Source organism: Phalacrocorax aristotelis, chromosome 2 (genome assembly GCF_949628215.1).
Source record: "Phalacrocorax aristotelis chromosome 2, bGulAri2.1, whole genome shotgun sequence".
NCBI lineage: Eukaryota > Metazoa > Chordata > Aves > Suliformes > Phalacrocoracidae > Phalacrocorax > Phalacrocorax aristotelis.
Genome location: NC_134277.1, coordinates 1,743,594 through 1,763,514, shown reverse-complemented (window position 1 = coordinate 1,763,514; position 19,921 = coordinate 1,743,594). Strand labels below are relative to the sequence as shown.

The window sequence follows — 19,921 nt, the reverse complement described above, 5'->3', positions numbered from 1 at the left end:
CACTTCTGTAGCTCACGTCCATTCATAGCGCTTACAAACAGGATGAGAAAAACCCTCTTTCTCATTCTTGCTTGTTGGATTAAGCAGACCAAGCCTTTTATTCTCCTTCAGGGCCATCAAGGAAATCTTCCCACCCTACCAGTCCTTCCCTATTGCTGGAAGATTTTTTCCCTTTCTGTTCCTTTTCAACAAAGGAACTTAGAAGCTTTTCCCCAGAGAGGTTATTTTGTTTGACCACTAGCACTAGGACCTGTGAAGACTCTTTTAACAAACCACTGTGGGGTGAAGAAGCAAAATAACTCTTAGAAGACAAAGCTTTGATTCCTGCATCAGCAGTTGACTTTTACCATCCCCACTTACCTGCCTCTGTTGGGTCTGTAGTCAGGGAGTGTGGTGGCCACTGTTCCTCTCCTTCTCCACAAGTACAATCGCCTTGTCTCCTTGAACGCATATCAAACTGCAGAGACACAAAGCAGGACACCAGGATGAGGCAGCTGCCAAGTCTCTGGAGAATAAAAAGGTCTTGCCTCACTTCCAGCTACTCATGTTGTCCTGCAAGACTAATTTCTTCAGCACTAAAGTGGTTGGTGATGTCCTCTAAGCATGAGAAACTCCAGCGCAGTTCCCGCCTTCCCTGTCCCCATCCAGGAGAGTTTTGGCTTGGAATCTGGAGGAGCTTCACCCACATCCATACATGCCTGGGATAGAAGCAATATCCTCCGTTCAGCATCGCCTGAATGACTGATACCCGTCCAGGATACTTAGGATGTGGGATATGTATGAGATTTATTTGTTTTCTTAAAAGTTTATGAATTCCTTCTGACTTACATCTGCAGTGAATCCTACTATTTTTTCCAAGGAAAAAAATGTTTTTCATTCTGAGTTCACTCGGAACATGCGACTTCATGTCCCGAACCTGCCCACTTGTATGAATCCAAACGGCGTATTTGAGCCTTCAGACTATTTTTCACCAAAACAAGAAAATTTTCAAGAGCTTTTCAATCAGCATTTAGAATGAACTGTATCCCTTCTGATTATCTATGCTTCTAAATATTGTTAACAGTGTCTCAGGAGGCTGTCTTATTTTTAGCATGCCAAAAGCACACTACTTGCAGGTGGTGAATGTTTTTTTCTAACGACAGCTTATAAAAAAGGTTGTAAAAATAGAGTTTATTTTTTATTTTAAAGTATACCCATCAGGAAAAATTGTCGGCTTGTGGATTTTTTAAATTGTTTTCCTGAAACTCCTCACCATTTTTCAGGTTTCTTCTTGTAATTCAGTGTGGATCTCTTTTGAGAAATGACCAGGAGAAAAGGAAAACAACAGAGGGAAGCCAAGTTGTTAGTACTGTTAATATTTTTATAAACCAAGAAAAAAATACTTGGAAGAAATATTAGGGAAAACAAACAAAAATAAAAGTCCTGTTTGGATTCCAGCACAATACCAATGGAATATATGGTAATTTTCCTCACCATTTTATCATCAGCTCAGTTGTAAGGTGACCTCTACAGTGAGTAAAATAGGAGAAAGTTGGAGGCAGAAGGTGCAGAATTTGGTCCCAGTTATCACAGCGGTGGTCTCAAGCTGGTGAAATTAGAGGAGACAGGGTGGAGTGAGGGAGGAAGGAAGGGATGGGGCAAATCATAGAATCACAGAACGGTTTGGGTGGGAAGGGACCTCTCAAGGCCATCCAGTCCAACCCCCTGCAGTGAGCAGGGACATCTTCAACCACTTCAGGTTGGTCAGAGCCCTGACCAGCCTCACCTTGAATGTTTCCAGGGATGGGGCATCCTCCCACCTCTCTGGGCAACCTGAGCCAGCGCTTCACCACCCTCATCATAAAAAATTTTTTCCTTATATCTAGTCTGAATCTACACCATTTTACTTCAAAACCATTACCCCTGGTTATATCAGGTCGATGGTTTGTCTCCTTAGATGGGAGGAATGGAGGTATTCAATCGGAGTGAGAGAAGGATGGTGGGGCTCCTGTCTGGGACAACAGGCATGACACTGAGGAGAGAAACAGCTTTTGGCTGCATTAAAACCCAGGAATGTGGATCCAGCAGTCACAAAGTGTGGCTGGTCCTGACGTCAGTCAGTACTTCCATTTGGAAAATGTTTTCCGAGAGTTTCAATGTAGGAACTTCTCAATTCATTCTGCAATCAGGAGGTCCAGAGGCACCTGGCTTGACCTGAGGATGTCCCCCAAAGCTTCCCTCTGCCACAAACTAATAACTGCAGTCCCTCATCCCAAGCCAGTTCCCCTCCCTTTGTCCCAGTGGTGCCCTGGATTGGAAAGAAACAGCCATGTTGTGCTTAATTTTAAGCTACGTAGTGCCAGTTGGCTGGCCAGTCAGCAAAGGCTGGTTGGCCAGGTGGCAGCTGCCAAACGTTCACCTGCCCTTCCCCCTGCTAATCATCAATCACCACGAAATCTGCAGGAAGGAAATCATGACTGAGATGCCTTACTTCTCCTTTAAATTTGGCTGAAATGGGTTTTCCAAGCACGGAGCGAGGCAAGGTGGGGGATGATGGAGAGGGGGTTAAAGAGGTTTATCTGTTTTGTGACAGTTCATGATAATGATGACAGATTCATTTGCTTCTTTTCTTGGGAGACTCAGATGCTTTCTGAAGACCGAGTCCCACCAGATCCTTATCGGCTTTAATGAATCAGTTCCATGGGCCAATACACAGAGGCACAGAAATATTTCAGATGCAGTGAGAGGCAGCAAAGATGACCTATTTTTTTCATTTTTTTCAAACTCCTGAGGCAGCTGATGGCTCCCAGATTGTCCACGCGATAAAGCAGCAGTCCAGAGGTGTCCCAACACTGCTTTGCGCTGTGTTTCCTGCACAGAGCCTTCAACCCTCTGGTTTTTGGGGGGCCTGTGGGAATCAAAGTACGCAAGAAGAAATAACTGCAAGCTCTATTATCCAGAAAGCATTTTCTTTTTGAATTAGCCCATTGCAAATGTGTGTGTGTGTATGTTTACAACAGGAGGAGGATGTACCCGCCAGATACTTTTCCACATTAGTATTTTCTGGGCAAATGTTGCAGTATGATACGAAATGAAACTACTTACAGGTGAAGGCTAACCTTTGCAAGTCATTCTGAAGATCCTAGAAAAGTGGAAGGTTTTTCTCTCAGCATTTCAGAGCATGACAGTCAGATGAATTTATTTCTCCTCACTGTTGTTTCTCCACAGCATTCATTTTAAAGTTTACCAAAATTTCTTTCTGTTTTAAAAAGAATTGGTTTTATTTTAAGTAAGACCACTTTGAGGGCTAAATGAAATCTTGATTTACTTTCTTGCCGGCAAAAAAACCTCAGAGACAATAACATTTTGTCTTAATCCAAATTTTGTGGGGCACTTTTGTTTTTCTTTTTCTTTTGATCCTTCCAGAGAACAGAAAAATAAATAAACTGTTTTTCACAGCGTAAGTAATCCTGCGACATAATGAGCCAAAGGGAAGGGCTTTCCCGGTTTTCATGAATAGGAATTCTAGTATTATTCTTCCCCTAATGTGACTGGAAGCAGAGAGGATGCAATAAACATCTTCCTCCTTTGTATCACACTAATACTGAGGAATTTTAGCTCCTCTGCCCTCGCTCCCAGTTAATGCTTTAGGAGATAGGCAGTGATTAGCCTGGTCCTTTTCATCAGCACAAAATTAAAGATAGGAAGTCAGCTGTTAAGTGATGAGTTTTTCTGTTGTTTTTCATGTCTTAAAATACCAGCAAACTGAATTGATCACTGTCAGCTCTGACCCTGGAGGGCACTATACCAGCCAAAGGTCTTTAAAGCAATCCTGGATTCTTATTTAACCTTGTGAAAGCCCATTTGTTATAAAGGATAAATTACTGTTTGGTTGAAAGATTGCTGAGGCACTAGCTTTGATATTAATGAAACATGCTGAGATCTCAGCTGTGTTTATCGTTTCTTTACTAGTGGAGCTCTTTTGGAGATAAGAGCAGGCTTTTCCTTTTTAGTTTGATTCGCATGTAACTCCTCTCAGAGACTTCATAGGCTGTTGATAAACTCCTTCACAGGCTGCTGTTGGTATGGAGGGCAGATGCTGCCCTGAAAGCAGAACTGGGGCAGGCTCAGCGATTTTAGCTTTTCACTTCAAATACTCTACTGCAGCTGGATTTTAACTGGTGGGTGCAGTTAATACAACCCAATGCAAAGGCGTATTTAACCACCAGGTTGGACTGGGGTGTACAGTCCTTCCTCGGGGACTGGAAAAGCAGCCCATGTTGAACATCCCCATCTGAACGGGAGCTTGTTCCGTTGTGGGACCGGGAACTTATGGATCAAAAGCTGCTGAAATGGGTGGGTGACAAGCTGGAAGGATGTCAGAGTTGCGGGACAGGGTTTGACTTCCCTCTTTTTAGAGCAGCATTGAAAATTAGGTCAATTCCCTCAGCTTTCAAGAAGCCTGGAGGATTTCTTAGCCCTTCTCAATACGGATAAGTTCTGGCTTTGTCCCTTGCAGACTGAATGAACAGACAATGAGGAAGATGAGACTGCCAGGAGGGTGGGCAGCCCATCTCCCAGGGCAGTCTGCCTCCTTCGCTGGTATCTCAGCCGCTTCAGAGGCTGGTGGAAAACCCCATGGGCTGCAGAGCTCCTTCGTGACCCTCTTAGCCTTCATGCTTATGTGGGACATGATGCTGGAGCCCTTGAATGATTGGCTGGTACCTCTGGATGCGATAAGAGAAGCGAAGCTTCTTATAATTACAGGTTGATAGAAGACCTGCTTAATTATTTCTCAAGTTCTGGAGAATTGCAAAATGACAATTGAAGAACTTTAAATATATACCTAGTTACTTGCCAACTTTTTTTTTTAAAAAAAGGTTTGGGGAAAAAAAGCAGATATAAAATGTCAGAAAGGACTTTTTCTGTGGTTTGTATCTCTGCTTTTCCTTCGGCTAAGCATATAAATCACAGATATCTGCAAATAAACTAACATACACAGAGGGAAGGGGGTGACCTGTGTATGGGGGAGGCAGGATTTCTCCTTCATGGCTATTTTAGCTTTCTTCAACAAACAAAAAGGGGGAACAAGGACATTTTAATGAAAAATCTGGTAACAAACATCCCACCACTCCCTGCTCAAAAGGTTAGGAAGTAGCAGTGAGCCTAGCAAAGTGGTACAACAGAGATAAACAGTTCCCAGGATATTTCTATTCCTAAGGCAACGGGGCTCTTGTGATTTCCCCACCTGCCCATTCTCTTTTTGCTGTTTTGCTGAAAGCCTGTGACTGAGCGAAGGGCAGAACTCCAAAACAGTGAGTAAGCAGGGGGAAAAGCTGGGAAAACTCGAGCGTTGTACGCTGTGCTTGGCAGAAGGTGACCGGTCAATCGGCGTGTGTGCACTGCTGGCCAATTAGCATGGGCACGGCTCCAAATCCATCAGTGCACGACCTGCATCTTGCCCCGTGGTGACATCACGGGGAAGCAGGGGGAGAGGGAAGGCAAGACTAGTGAAGTCATAGGCAAAAAGGATGTCAGATGGGAAAGGGTGCAAATATTTAAGAAACAGAAATTGCATCTTTTCACTCCTTAAGAAGTAAGGTAATGAAATATTCTCAATTTACAGTTAGAAATATTGCCACACACACCTCTCTATAGATTTTTGCTAGTCTTAGTGTTACTTAAAAGCACACCCAAATTCAGGCACACAAGCACATCCGAGGGAGCAGCAAAGCATCACAGTATAGCATAGCACTGGCTCATGTAAATAATTACTTAAAATTATAGCTGAGTTTAGATTAATGGTCTGCAGGCATTAAATCGTAGCCAGTCTGCTCTGTGGGCATGAGTACCTTTCAGGGAAGCCTGAACTGGCAGCTTTGAGCCTCACAGTAACGTAACCACAGCATAATCTAGCTCCTTGGTAGCCTAAGCTCAAATCCATGCTGCCATATCAAAGCTGCACCCACACGGCCAAGCTCCCTTGGACACCTCCAGGTTGCCTGCCAGTCTACAGAGTCCTGAATGCTCAAGTGCACTCTGCTTTCCTGTCCCATTTTCAGTTCTTCCAGCCCATGGGGTAAAGCAACCTTCCAGAATCATTGACCCCTCTCAGAGAGTGCTCAGCTCTTATCCCATGTCTGACCATGTCCTCCTGAAATAAAACAAGGGAGAAGTTGCACCTTCTGGAGCTAAACCCTAAGAAGACAATTGCAATGATGCCTAAGAGCAGCTTTCTATAATTGAGTGACAGAATTTTTGCCTTTTTCATGGAGAACCATCTCCAAACGGTGGGGCATTAGTGTCACCTCTGCAGGTCCAGTGGCTCCTCTTTATCTTTGTGTCTCTTCCACAGATGGCTTTTGTCTTTCTGAGTGGGATGGTATTGTCTGCTGGCCTGAAGGTGTGCCAGGAAAAGTGGTGGCTATGCCATGTCCGGAGTACATCTATGACTTCAATCACAAAGGTAGGTGTTGGCCTCAGTGTCAGCAGAGCCTGCTAAGCTGCAGCAAGGGGAGGCCTGGGAGTCGGAATATTATAAATCCTCTTTAGCGTCCCTTTTTTATCACGTGGTGACTCCCTTCCAAGCAGACGTAAAACCAGGGAAAAGGAAGTAAAGAAACTGCCACTATTTTTTTTCTAATGCTGAAAGAAAAGCTCTGTTTTAACCTAACCAATGACAAATTTCCCACCTGCCCACCCAGACTGTAACGGGGCATTAGAAATACCTATTACATGCTTACAACCAGGTAGTCTTGCAGCATTACAAACCTATATTTGTTTGACACCACAAACTTTGCGTAGCGATAGAAACCCGCAACGTATTCTTCCAATCTATATTCTTCACTTCATGGGTTTGTTAATTCAAGCCCCTGATCTCTGCCCAGACCCCTATCTTGGGTATCTGAGAACACTGCTGGTAACCAGAACATGTGAATTCCTCCCTATCTCGCTTTCCCTCAAGCAGCACATTTCTTGGTTTGCATGTGGTGCCACAAAGTCTGTGCATGTTTTTAGAAGCAATTGAAGTACACTCGCTCCTCAGTATATTTCCAAAGCTAAAGCATTCTCTTTTCTCAGGCAAAGCTGTGCACCCAAAGACTGAAAAATTACAGAATTAAGACTCCAAGTTCCCAGCAGAGCACTGATGTTGTTTTCAGAAAACAAGTAATGATATTCCAATGTACCCTGGTTGCAAATAGTCCGTCCTGCATTTTCTGTGAGGGACTGTGAGCTGAGCCAGGTTAACCCCTGGCTGGTGACCTCTCGCAGAGACCCCTGTGCATGCGCTTCACATCACAGGCCAGGAGGAACAGGCAATCCATCCTTTTTTTCTCCATAACCCAGCATGGCACAGATTCCCCCCCTCACTGATGTCCACTGGTCAAGTCAGCTAAGGTGGGAGTCCGATTAAGACCCTTAGATGAAGAGGCGTCTATAAGCTCTCCCTCTGTAGTCACAAGACAGAAAGATCTGTTGGCTGGTTTCAGCCCTGTCAGCTGTAATGGGACTTTTTACACACCGCTCATGCAATGACAACCCCACACAAACATCCGAACACAGATGTTTTAATCTGCCAGCTGAATCCTGAGATGAAACCTTGCCTTCTCTTCTTTCTTTATCATCATGAGGAGGGTAGCCATAGAAAAACCTGTCTGGAGGTGCACTGAATCTATAAACAGATCTGCATAATATAGATCACTGTTCACAGGGAGAGCTGCAACTCTGAGTATGATTCTATGCTCTGGGACTTTTCAAAGCTTCTCGCCTTGGTTTGCAGACCCAATATCTTAACCTAAACTAAGTGCAACTTGTTATTAGCTCCCTGGTGTTTCTCAGCTAGAAAATTGATAAAGTTGCTAAAGAGATGGAAATTGTGTTCCTGCAGCTGAGCTTCGAAGCAGGCAGGAGGCATCAGGGCTGATGGGATCCGCTCTTGGAAGAAGCTTCTCCTGTTCTACCAGGTCTAGCCCCATTTACCCTATCTCTCCTTTCTCTTCCACAGGCCATGCTTATCGCCGGTGTGACCTGAACGGGAGCTGGGAGTTGGTCCCAGGCAACAACCGCACCTGGGCAAACTACAGTGAATGTGCCAAGTTCCTCACCAACGAGACGAGGGAAGGGGTAGGCAATTGCATTTGTGCATGGAGCATGAAGGGTTGGCCTCAGCCAGGGCTAACCTAAGGAGCACTGTCTCATTTAAAACCCTTGATAAGCTCTAGTTTGCAGCCTCCTCTTGGAAACTATGTCAGGGCTTACCAAAGCCACATCTTTGTTTTAAGAGGGAATTATTTTAATTTGAAATTGTCCTCAAAGCCAGAAAGGGCTCCTCCAGCTGCCACGATCCCATTTGTAAAGAGATCTTGGGGAAGCCTAAAATAGGCTCAGGGACACTGAGAAGTGGTTGGAGGTTGTTCCATGCTATTGAGATGCCCTCTTCCCCACCAGGCGATAATTTTGCTACCAGGTTGTTATCAATAATTCCAATATTTGCATGCTTGCCTATGCTAGGGATGTACAAACACAGAGCTAAAAGATGTGTCAATCCAACCAGTGGCAATCCTGTTTCTGTAGGTGATTAACACAGAAACTCTTGGTTGAGAGGTATAAATTAAGGATCAGAGGTTTTATGTGGTCTGTTCTTCGGAGATGGGTGGGGACAAAGTCCTTTGCTAAAGCAAATTGACATGTAAGAACAGATCTTGAACTAATTTTGGCGTAGCCATAATTTGAAACAGGGACACCAGTTGAAAATCAGAAAAAGGGAATCATAGCACATGGAGAGGGTTTGGTGTGCTCCTGGGGAAAAGAGGAAAAAGATTTCTACCTATAAAACCGTTCTATGGGCCTTATTTTCACACAAATGCGGGTGACTGGCAAAACAGTAGCTGGCAGACATTTCCTACCTCTCTGTCTGGATCTGAGCCCAGCTGGGGCTCTGTAGCGCTTCTGAATGTCTCGCAAGCTGAGTGCATCACAGAAGCAATTCTGTGCTAATGTGACAGCAAAGCTGTCGTGGAGTCACCTGAGAGGATGTGACCTTCTTATTTCGCAGAGAAAGACATTTCCACCTACACGCGGTTGCTGCTCTATTTCTGTAATTTGCAAAGAATTTAGCAGCAACCTCTGGTTTCTCAGTGGTACTTGGAAGATGTCCTTCTTGGATATGGGGTATGGCGCTAGGGACTGATCATTTGCAGCAAGGGTTATTTTCAGACAGTTGGACTTAAAGATCTAACCACAAGCCTCACGGTGGGGAGCAGGCTTGAAGATGATACACAGTTCCTTTGGGAGAATGTTCTTAATTTTAAATCTAACCACAGCATAGTTTGTTTTTTGGTTTGTTGTTTTTGTTGGTTTTTTTCTCAATGGTGAAGCAACATATGAATGAAGTGGTTTAGTGAGGAAAGATGTTATCTGAGCATCTGCAGGCATTATATAGAATCATAGAATCACTGACGTTGGAAAAGACCTCTAGGATCATCAAGTCCAACCGTCAGCCCAACACCCCCAGGCCTCTTAAACCATGGCCCCAAGTGAACCCCCCCAGGGATGGTGACTCCCCCACCTCTCTGGGCAGCCTGTGCCAACCCCTGACCGCTCTGGCAGGGAAGGCATTTCCCTCACACCCAACCTAAACCTCCCCTGGCGCAGCTTGAGGCCGTTTCCTCTCATCCTGTCACTGGTGACTTGGGAGCAGAGACCAACCACGCCCTCACTACGGTCAGGGAACAGAAATGGTTGTGTACACCAGGTACTGCTCCAGCTACCTAATAGCAAAGCTACTGAATAGCGTCTCAATGCTGGTTGACATTCACTTTTAGAACAAGTTTTGCGGGACTCATCTTTTCCCAGTCCATGTAGTGGAAGGAACAGTTTTAGCCCCAGAGGTTTCTGGGAAGTTTCTGGAGTAGGTGTTGGAGTCATTGAGCATCTTGCTCACATTGAAAGTTTTACTAAGTTGCACAACTTCTTGACCTCTCTGAAGTCCTTGTCTCCCCTGTCCCACCTCTCTCAGCCATGTCCTGAGGTGGGAGTCAGCTGCCGCAGACCCCTCCATCTGAACAAGTCTCCTAGGTTTCCCCTAGGGAAAGGAGGTCCTTTCTTTTAAACCTCCCATGCTGTCAGCTAGGGCTTGGTCAAGGTAAATCAGCAGGGGAAGGGTACAAAGAAGAGAGTTTCCATTTGTTACCAGCGCAAGGAATAAACAGAGACCTTCCACCCCAGGCTGGTAAAAGAGGTTGAAAGCAGAGTCTGTTGTCCTGGATCTCACGTACCTGTCTTTGTGTCCCCTGAGTGTAGAGGTGGTCACTGCACAGACAGGGGACTTGGACTGTGTTTCCTAATGGAGGGACATTAGATGAGGTGTCATGATGCAGAAGACCTCATTTTTATTCTCAACCTCTGATCTTACTTCAAAAATTACTGCTCCTCATGACCTCTCCCTTTATGAGCTGTTTTAATAAGCGATACCAATATTATTATCCTCATTATTCTGCACAAAAGGTTTAGTCATCCTTTGCTATGAGTCTCCTGTTCTAGCCACACAGAGGTGAATTTAATGATATTTAATGGTGAGACAAATCAGACCATCATCATTGTTTGGATTAAATGGCCATCATGGTATTGCCTACGTGATGCCTGCGCAGTGCAAAGACCATTAGAAAAAATGGAAGTTTCCCCCAGCTTTGGAATCGTATCTTGATTAACAAACACTTTTCAACAGCATCTATTACTTATTGTTATTATTAACCTCCTATTTGCAAGATATTGCTTGCCTCATTCCAGCCCTGCACTCACCTCATAGTGACGCTGCATGCTGTCATGTAGTTGTCTACTTTTACTGTAGAGGTGGCTGCATTTTAGTGACAAGTGAAGCAATAAATATACACCCACTCTGGGTCTCTTGGGCCTTCTGGCATGAAAAGCACTCTGGAAATAAAAGAGAAAATGAATGACCTTTTTTTTCTCAGTTGGGTGATGACTTTCACAGAGCAAGGAAGACCTCTTGTCTTTCACACCCAAGCGTGGCTCTGAAGCACTGGTATTAATAAACCTTCCTTTGATTTTTTTTTTTTTTTTAGTAAATATGTCAAGAGATGTCAGAATCAGGGAATTTGGCAAGATAGACTAGTTGTCTTCAGAGAGAGATTGTTTTCTATTATTATTCCCCCCTCCCGGGGATGGCATCTTTGCGTCACCAGTAACAGCTGCATTTAACCAACATTTTGAAAGGAGATCGTGGGCCGACTCGGTGTAGGACAGCATCTGAGCAGATGTAACCAGAGGAACTTTTAAGAAACTATGCATTAGGAAAAAAAAAATGTCTGTCTGTGACTATATATATATCTGCATTGCAATCTCTAGAAATAGGCCTATATCTATAGATAGCTAAATATACAGATACACACACCTAAATAAACACCCACGTCTATGTGCGCGCACACACACACATATATATGTCCATGTATGTTTGCTTAGGTGTGTAGTTTTCTCATTTTAGCCACTGTGGGATAATTATAAGATTGACCAAAGCAGCAAACAGAGGGCCCCCAGAGAAAGTTTGTGTCTTTCCCTACCTTGTCCTGAACCATATAAATAAGATTATTTCACACAGAGCAGCATGGAAACTGCTTTCTGAAATTAGCAAAACATGCTAAAGCCATCAGAGCCAGGAGAATTAACAGCTCATAACTGCCCAGCGAGCAATTGCTCTTGGGCTCTTTTCTAAGGGAAAATTAGCACTGCTGGAGGGCGCTGGATACACAGCCCTGAAGATTTATGTCCTCCCTTTAGCCAGGAGAGCAGGTAGGCTGCAGCTAGCTATTAAAGTGTGTTTCCCCAAATACCTTGCAGATAGCACTAATCTTGCCATAAATAACCGTGCCTCAGACTGGGTCTGTAGAAGACAACTGTTTAGCAAGGGGTAGGAAGAAGTTTTGTGGAAAGGTGTCTTAGCAGCACATCATGTGAAGATAAGACAGTTTTCTCTGTGCCTTCACGCAACGCTGAAAGCCACCGGCACACCACAGTCTGTATATATTCTCTCATATTCTGCTTTTAAGATAAGATCTCTCAGTGCAGCAGAGATGGTGGAAAATCTTGTCCTCCCACTCCTTCCCCAGGAGATGTGCATGGGCATCCCCCACCCCAGTTGCACCCTCGATCTTCAGAAAGCCTCCCTGCCTCTGAACAGATAAGCTGTGGCTTCCCACCCCCCTGACCTGGCAGCTCTGCTTTGTTTATTTTCCATCTGGTGTTTAAAGAGAGTCGGTAGGACAAGGGAAGGAAGGGGAATGGATTGGCTGGTGTTCACGCTTAGAGGAAAGCAGTGTGGCTAAACACCAGCCCTTTATCTGTCTTCTGGGTGTTTCACATCGCTGAACCACAAGCTGCTGAACGTTAGGAGAGGGTATACATAGCCACTAGGTAATAGACACATAGGTGGGTGTATATATATATTTATTCTATGTTTGTTCTGTTCTTACACTCTTCCCTAAGCGTCTGTTCCTGGGAGTGTAGGAGACAGGGAAGAGGGCTAAAAGAACCTCTGGCCTGGCCATCGGCCATTCTCCTTACAACTTTCTTAAGGTTCTCTTAAAATTAAGAGTCAGGGCGACCTGTCTTCTTGCAGCTCCTCAATCTTTGGATAAAACATAACACACATGGAAAGTGCCCCTGGCACTAGTAGGGAGCTTTTTAGGCAATTTCTCCTCAAAAACCATAGCAGCCCTTTGATCATGGACCCCTTCCATTTCACACAGCAAGCCAATAGCTGCACCTTCAGATTGGTCATTATTCTGGTCACCTTTTCAGATGCTGGCAGAAGTATTGACATATTTTTCTCAATAAGCAGAAATTTCTTTCATTCCCATCTCCCCAAAAGCAACACTAATGTCAAACACATCTTTTTTTAAAGCAGGTCAATCCCATCCTGTTTTCAAGGATGAGCTTAAGGGTAAATGTGACCTACATCTGCTGAAATCATGGGGAAGCGGAATAGGAGCCAGTAACTTGGGAGGTTAGCTCAGCTTGGAAACCACCATCCTAGCAAAACAGACCATCCTAAGATCTAACATCCCACCAATCCTCTCTTCATCTGCTACTGCTTGTTTATGTCATGTTGGTTTTACTGCTTCCAGAGAAATCAGAGACCTCCAGAATCCATCACATACCAAACACAAAGGGAAAGGCACAGCGTGCTGCAGGGCTGCTTTATCTGAACTCTATTGTTCAAACAAAAAAAACTTCTATGCCTGGCCTTTGTTTTTGGAGCTCTCTGGGGTCCTTTTAAAAGCCAACAACTTTGCATAGCCTCAAACTGATGGCATAAAACATGTCTACTCGGTGTATACTGAGACATACAGATGAAATGTCATCAAAGTGTCATACATTCACATCATGAAAGATGGGCAGATGTTTTAAAATATGCATAGGAATAAAAAAAATACACCATTGAGATGTGTTCTCGTCCCCACTTATTGCCCTCCAAGAGCCTGCAGCTGCGGGTCATTCTCAGCACGTGGCTGTAGCACAGGATTTGGAGAACCTTTTTTCTGTTAATGTGAACAGCAGATTTGGGGCACATTTTGTCTGTGGCCCCCTGGATGTGCTGTGGCTGTGAATACTGTAGATAAACTGGGCATGACATGGAGAAGAGGTATCTTTCAGATATACATGTTTGGGGCACCCAAAGAGCTAGACTGCCTTCTGAGACATGGGTCTGCTCTCACCATTTTCCTTTTTCCTTTTTTTTTTTTAATTTATTTTTGTGGACTCTTCAGTAGAGCTCTGTGGACTGCAGTTAAATAGTCCTTTTTTTTTTTTGCCTACACTTAGACACTGGGAACCACTGGAGATGTTTTACAACCTACAGTATTAGCACAAGACTGGCAGATGTCTATGAGACCCATGCGTTTCTGGGCAGCATCCGGGTCCACATGGATCTTACAGGCGTCTCACACAGCACTCTGTGCTTAGGTGTAGGCAACTGAATCTAAAGATTTCTCCTTGTTGACTATCACGCAAACATAGACACTCAACACACACAGAGACGCATATTTACACATCTAAATTGGGGTGTCTTAGTCTGAGAGCTGACTCCAGTCACTGTCCAGATGGTGGGGATCTGGTGCCCATCACGTCTGTAGATGAGGGGAACAGAATTCTGTAGGAAAAAGTCACGTTCAACACTCAGTGATTTCCCTTAGGATTTGGAAATCAGTGACTGGTTTGTGCCTTTGCAAATATCCCTCCTCCCTGCCATTAAGTGTTTTTTTAGTCACATCTTTTATTTTAAAAAGAAAAAAGACAAGAAAAGCAGTGAGTGGAGCTAGTGACAGAGGCTTTCTGGCATTGCTTATCATTCAGAGCAGTAAAATACTTCCCCTGCTAATTTCAAACATATCATTAGCAACATCTGAATCAGCAGCTTTGAGAAACTTTGCAGATACTTGATCTGGAAAGCTCTTACATATGCTTCCATCCCCATATACTGCTAATCCCACCCTTCAATATATCCTGCCAATCCCTCAAAAGACCACTGGATCCATTTCAGCTTCACAACTTAAATGTTGCAGTGTCTTGCCGTCGTCTTGCAAAAGGGAGAAGAAAAAGGTTGAAAGGAGAAAGTTGGATACAGGGCACAGTGCAACGATACTCAGACTGGGGTTTGCCACCAGTCACCTAGAAAATACCTGTCTCGGTCACCTGTGTCCCTCCCTGTGATACTGGAAGGAAGCAGGACACACAAACACCAAAGCCCTGAAGGTTTCATCCAGATGCTGAAACATGGGTTATGTTTATGCCCAGAGCCAAGTGAGATGTCCAAGGTTACATGAGACAACTGCATGGGGACTGCAGATACAGCATGGGACATCTGCAGAAACAACACGGGGCTCATTCTCTTCTGTAAAAGCTGCTCGAAGGCAGGCAGAACACTTGGGTGTCTAAAATCACAAGACTCATAGAAGGACAGCAGTACTGAGTCCTACAAGACATCTTACCTGAGGCTCAAATGGATGGGAATCACTACATGAATGCAAACACCTCTAGGTGAGCTGGTCACCCTGGACTCCTCTCATGACAACCCATGATGGCTGAGGGCACCATCCTGTGACTAAAATAGGTGAATTGCAGTCTAAAGCTCCCCTTCTTGCTGCTGGGACCTCAGGCAGCCAGCTCCGATGCAGCCATCCACACCATAGACACCTAAATTAGAGGACCACATCCACTATGACAAAATCCACGCACCCATAATAGTTTGAGGGAGCAGAAATGCTCTTCACAGGCTGTCCTACAGCTGGCTGCAATGCAAGAGTGAAAGCACAGCCGTGGTTTTGCAGTGGAGGGGGTCTGGAAACCCCACACCTGGTGCTCTGATATAGCTCTGGGCTCTCCTGCAGAGGAAAGCAGTTTTCCTCTGAATTCAGATCAAGGCAACTTATCTCCCCATTGGTGGAAGTGGACAAATTAGGAGTCGGGTTAAGCCCTGAGCACAGTACAAAAATGTAAGAGCCAATTGCTCTGAGGGTCACACACCTGGAAGACATCCAAACCGCAGGGAGTGGGGAATGCAGAGACCCTTGTGGGAGGGGGGCACATCCAGCCCGTGGGTGCCCGTGGTGGCTAGGTTTTGTTTATTTTGTTTTTCCCATGCACTCTCTGAGTTCATGCAGGAGCCATCTCCAGCTCTGTTTTGGTTCCCTGTTCTCCCAAAGCCACCAGGCTGCTGTGAAGTTTCTACCCTGAGGTCAGGCTGGTGGAAAACTGAGATGCAAAGGGGAGCAGAGAGGAAGTCTCCTACCAAACCAAGAGGGAGAGGGAAAGGGAGATCTTGTTACGTGTTCAGCACGCAACGCATCTGAAATAGTGCTTACATTTTTTGTGGTTCGGTCAATTGTCAGTGTCTGAGTTATAGCTGGAGTGAGGTTGGGAAGGCAGGATCAGGTGGGCTAGCTCAACGCGGACAGATCGTTTCACCTGGCTATACAAGATAGATGGCTGTGGTTTGGTGAGGCCAGAGAGGATGGGGGGGAAAGGAAGTGTCCTGAGGCTGTGCATGGCCTGAGAGCACCACAGAGCATGACCCAGAGAGGATGCATGTGTAACTTGATGGGAAGTCATTTCACCAATGCCCAAACCAGCTCCGCCACATCGGGGGGGGTTCATCCTGCCCAGCACCCTCCAGGAGCAACCATGACTGGCTCAACCATGTGAAGGGAAGGCCTCCAGAGCATTCTTCTGCAAGCCCTCTTGGCAGGGGAAGGGGACCAGTTGGGTGCTCCTTAGGGAGATGGCAGATGCAAAAGGCACAGGAAAGCTCTAAAAGACGGGAAGAAAAGGAAGCTCAGATCCATCCTACACCTTCCCCATCATTACCTCATCCCAGCAGGGCATGGAATGGCGTGGGCAGAGGGCAACATTCAAGGGCACCAGGCTTGAAACTGATGTTCCCTAATCTTGGCACTGTATTGTGAGCTTTACAATATTTTGCTGATATGGCAATCATATCAGCATTGATATGCTGCTGGTTTGATCCAAATTTGCTGGAATCAGCATTGATATGGATGATAGGAACAGAAGGACAAAACCTGGAATCATAGATATTGAGATTTTGCCCTTCTGTTTTTCTTTTCGCTTTTTTCCAGCTTGTCTTTTTTTTTTTTTTTTGGTGCACATGTGTCAACAATTGAAACAGTGAAGGATTGCTGCAGGAGTCATATTAAATGACAGTGGTTAAAGTATCACAGCTTTTAAACCAGGGTCTCATGGTGTGGCAAGGCCAGATTTTTGAAGGGTGGGTTGCCTCTTCCAAGAGGTCAGCGGATGACCAGTGACTGTCAGCCTGTCTTTGGGGTGGATTTATGAGAGACACCAGGTAGAGCTCCTGCTGTAGCAGGATGGTCTAGTAGGTAGTGTGCTGTCTTGAAGCTATGGAGGTGCAGGTTGTGTCCATGGCTTGGCCATGTGTGACCTTTGTGGTCTTCTGTGAATTACTTAAACTCCCATCCATCTCAGCCCTGAAAAGAGGGTTCTCAGAACATGGAGGTGGTCATTTCAGCTGGCAGATGATTCAACATTTTGTTACCTGGAGGACCTTTCCTGATTCAGCATTGAGGTTTCCACCAAGCTGGGACCTCCGTTGTCCTAGGAGATGACTGAGACCTGGAACTGCCTTTAGAGCTTTTCTTTTTTTACCTCCTGGGTAAATCCAGGTCTCACCGTTCCTGAGGAGAAACACCCCATGGAACTAGCAAGCATGAGCTGCCCTCCCAAGGCCTACCCCATGCAGCCTCTTGGAGGACCTCAACCTTTTGCTCCTGAGGCTTTCCCCAAGGACCTAAGCACCCCATCCAAAAAAAAATCACCTCCCCTGAAGGCTCCCCATGATGACACCAAGTAAGATCTGTGGCACCTATGTCTGCAAGCAGGCGCACCAGCGTGCATGCATGCATGCATGTGTATGTCTTGGCAGGTCTGACTCAACATCCTTTCAAAAAGAGGCCCTGTGGTTAATCGGAGGAATTAACCACAGCCTCCGAAAATGTGCTGCCAGCCAATCAGCAGGCCCTTCCCAAGGCCATTGCTGCTACAATGGTGGTGTTGTCCGATAGGAACGTGGATCTTTCCGGTTAAATTTCTGAATGGGGCTCAGGGACGCTTTTGTTCAGCTGGGCATAGTAACGCCTCACAACTGCCCCATTACCCAGAATCCTAAACTTGGAGTAAGGTATTTTTTTAAAAAATTTTCACCATGGAGGCAAACGTTTTCCAGTTCAAAGAGGATTCCAGCTTGGCAGCGAGAAAAGTGCACCAGGCTTTGAAGGGAAGGAGCTCTTTTTTTTCACCCTAAAGCCCTGAAATCTGCTCACATTGGCTTTTTAGTGCTTGCTGCCTCCACAGATATATATATATATATATAAATACACACATACACACATGCTAGATTAATATTGGCAAGCGCACCACTCTACCAATGGAAACCGCAAAGAAACATTCACATATCTGGGGATTCTGATGTAATAGGGCTGAGGTTTCGCATTCCAGGACAGCATTTCTAGCCTCAAATCAAAATCAGAGCTGTCATTCAGAGCCCAGCGTTACTAATGTTATTGCAACCCAGCGGGTGGGGTGAGGGAAAGGCGGGAGGGAGGGAAGGAGGGAGAGAGGAGAAAGATGCTGAATTGGTTGGTTTCTTCAGGGTTTATTTCTAATTTCAGATGATGAAAGGCAGTACATGCTAGGATGGTAGCAAGCATTTTAACCCTTTTCAGGCATGTATTCAGTAATTTCTGAGTCAAGCTGCATGCCCCAGCACAGGATGAAGAAAAGCATCTCAATATTTAACGGAAAGCTCAGGGTTTCTAAGCCTAACACTAAAATATAGAGGGCCAAGAGAACTAAAACCTAGTACAGGATTAATTACTATGAGCTCTTCTGTGACAAGACCTTTTCCAATGGGACTCTGGCAAGCTAAAGTTGTGTCTGGATTGGATAACCACAGTCATAGGCTGCTTTTAATTTTAAAAAAGAAAAATAAACGCAGGTGATCTCTTCTCATATCCCACAGCCAAAGTATATCCTCCCCATGTTTTCTGTGGTGGGTTGACACTCCACCAGCCTGGACGTCAGTCACTCAGCAATGGTATGGCATAGCCTTACGGCTAAATTTTACAGTTCCAGCAAAAATCCCAGGTCAGTGGGCATTTTGTTGAAGCAAAAGTTGCCAAGTGATCTCTGGATTTGGCTGAGAGTTTGTAAAGCGCTTTGGGTTCCTTTGGGATGAAAATGCTGCAGAACTCCCAGGCATGGGATTAACCCAGCTCCAACACTAGTCCCTTGCAAAAATCACGGCTCCCCCCAGTCATTAGGAAAGACAAATACCGCTTTCCAAGCTGCTCTTATGTCAAACAGATGACATCAAGTGTGATTGCTAAAGGTCTCCCAGACCCAGAGCTGTACACCCCCAGCAGGTATGATAGCCTGAATCTCTGTGCTGCTACCACGGTTGTGTTACGATGCAGTAGGATGCGTTCTAATGTGACGCTATTTTTTCCATCATTTGTACTGCAGGAGGTCTTTGATCGCCTCTATTTGATTTATACTGTTGGATACTCCATCTCTCTGGGATCCCTCACAGTTGCTGTCCTTATCCTGGGATACTTCAGGTAGGCGGCTCTGTTTCTACCTAAGCAAGTTGTCACTAGACTGGAAAAGCCTCGGGCTTTCCTAAAGGATAAAACTGGGGTGGCATGTGCTTCTTCAGCAAGCCACAAGAGGTTGCGTCTGTGCTTTGGGCTGTGCTAGTGTCGCTTAGGTCAAACTTCTTGGGGGATGGTGGGTGGGATGCTTGAACTTCCCTCGCTTGCCTGCAAAGGAGTTTTCTAGACCCTTTTTGCAGCAAATGGGAAGAGAGGCATCTCCAGGAAGGGGGTTGTCTCCCTTGGAAGACAATCTAAGGCTTTCTGTCCCCTGTAGATGACTGACTGAGATTTAGATGGCTACGTTTTAGTTAGCTAAGGTTTCATAAGGGAAATTCCACCACTCTAAACCCAAACATTCGTGAAGGACAGACCAGTTGAAGGGACCTCAGTGTGTAAAAGTGCCGGACTGCCTCCTCCAATCTCCCTGTGCTGCTGCTGTACTTCTGGAGCCAAAAAAGACCTCTGACCCCCCTCACTCTGATTTTCTGTCCTCCCTTTCCACCAGCCCTGCCAAGGGGTGTAGACCCCTAAATAGCATTTTGAACACACGTCATCCAGCCCTCAGACCATCTCCTTGCTGCTGTAGAGAGCGGGGCAGATGAGGGATGAAAGATCTTGCTCACAGCTAGAAGTTTGTCCTTTGAGAAACTATATCTGGTGAGCTGCAGGTGGAGCTGGGTCCTGAATCCAGACCCCCTGAGCCCCAGATTTGCCTCCCTTTGGTGGTTGGCAATGGC

At 45.4% G+C, this 19,921-nt stretch overlaps 1 protein-coding gene across 1 annotated transcript in view; it reads left to right on the top strand.

The window, feature by feature from the left end:
- Positions 1-19,921, top strand: part of PTH1R (parathyroid hormone 1 receptor) — a 134,959-nt gene that overhangs the window by 81,864 nt on the left and 33,174 nt on the right. The window contains exons 5-7 of the mRNA XM_075082129.1: positions 6,335-6,445; positions 7,985-8,103; positions 19,054-19,148. Coding sequence (XP_074938230.1) covers positions 6,335-6,445; positions 7,985-8,103; positions 19,054-19,148 — 325 coding nt within the window. The remainder of the gene's footprint in view (positions 1-6,334; positions 6,446-7,984; positions 8,104-19,053; positions 19,149-19,921) is intronic.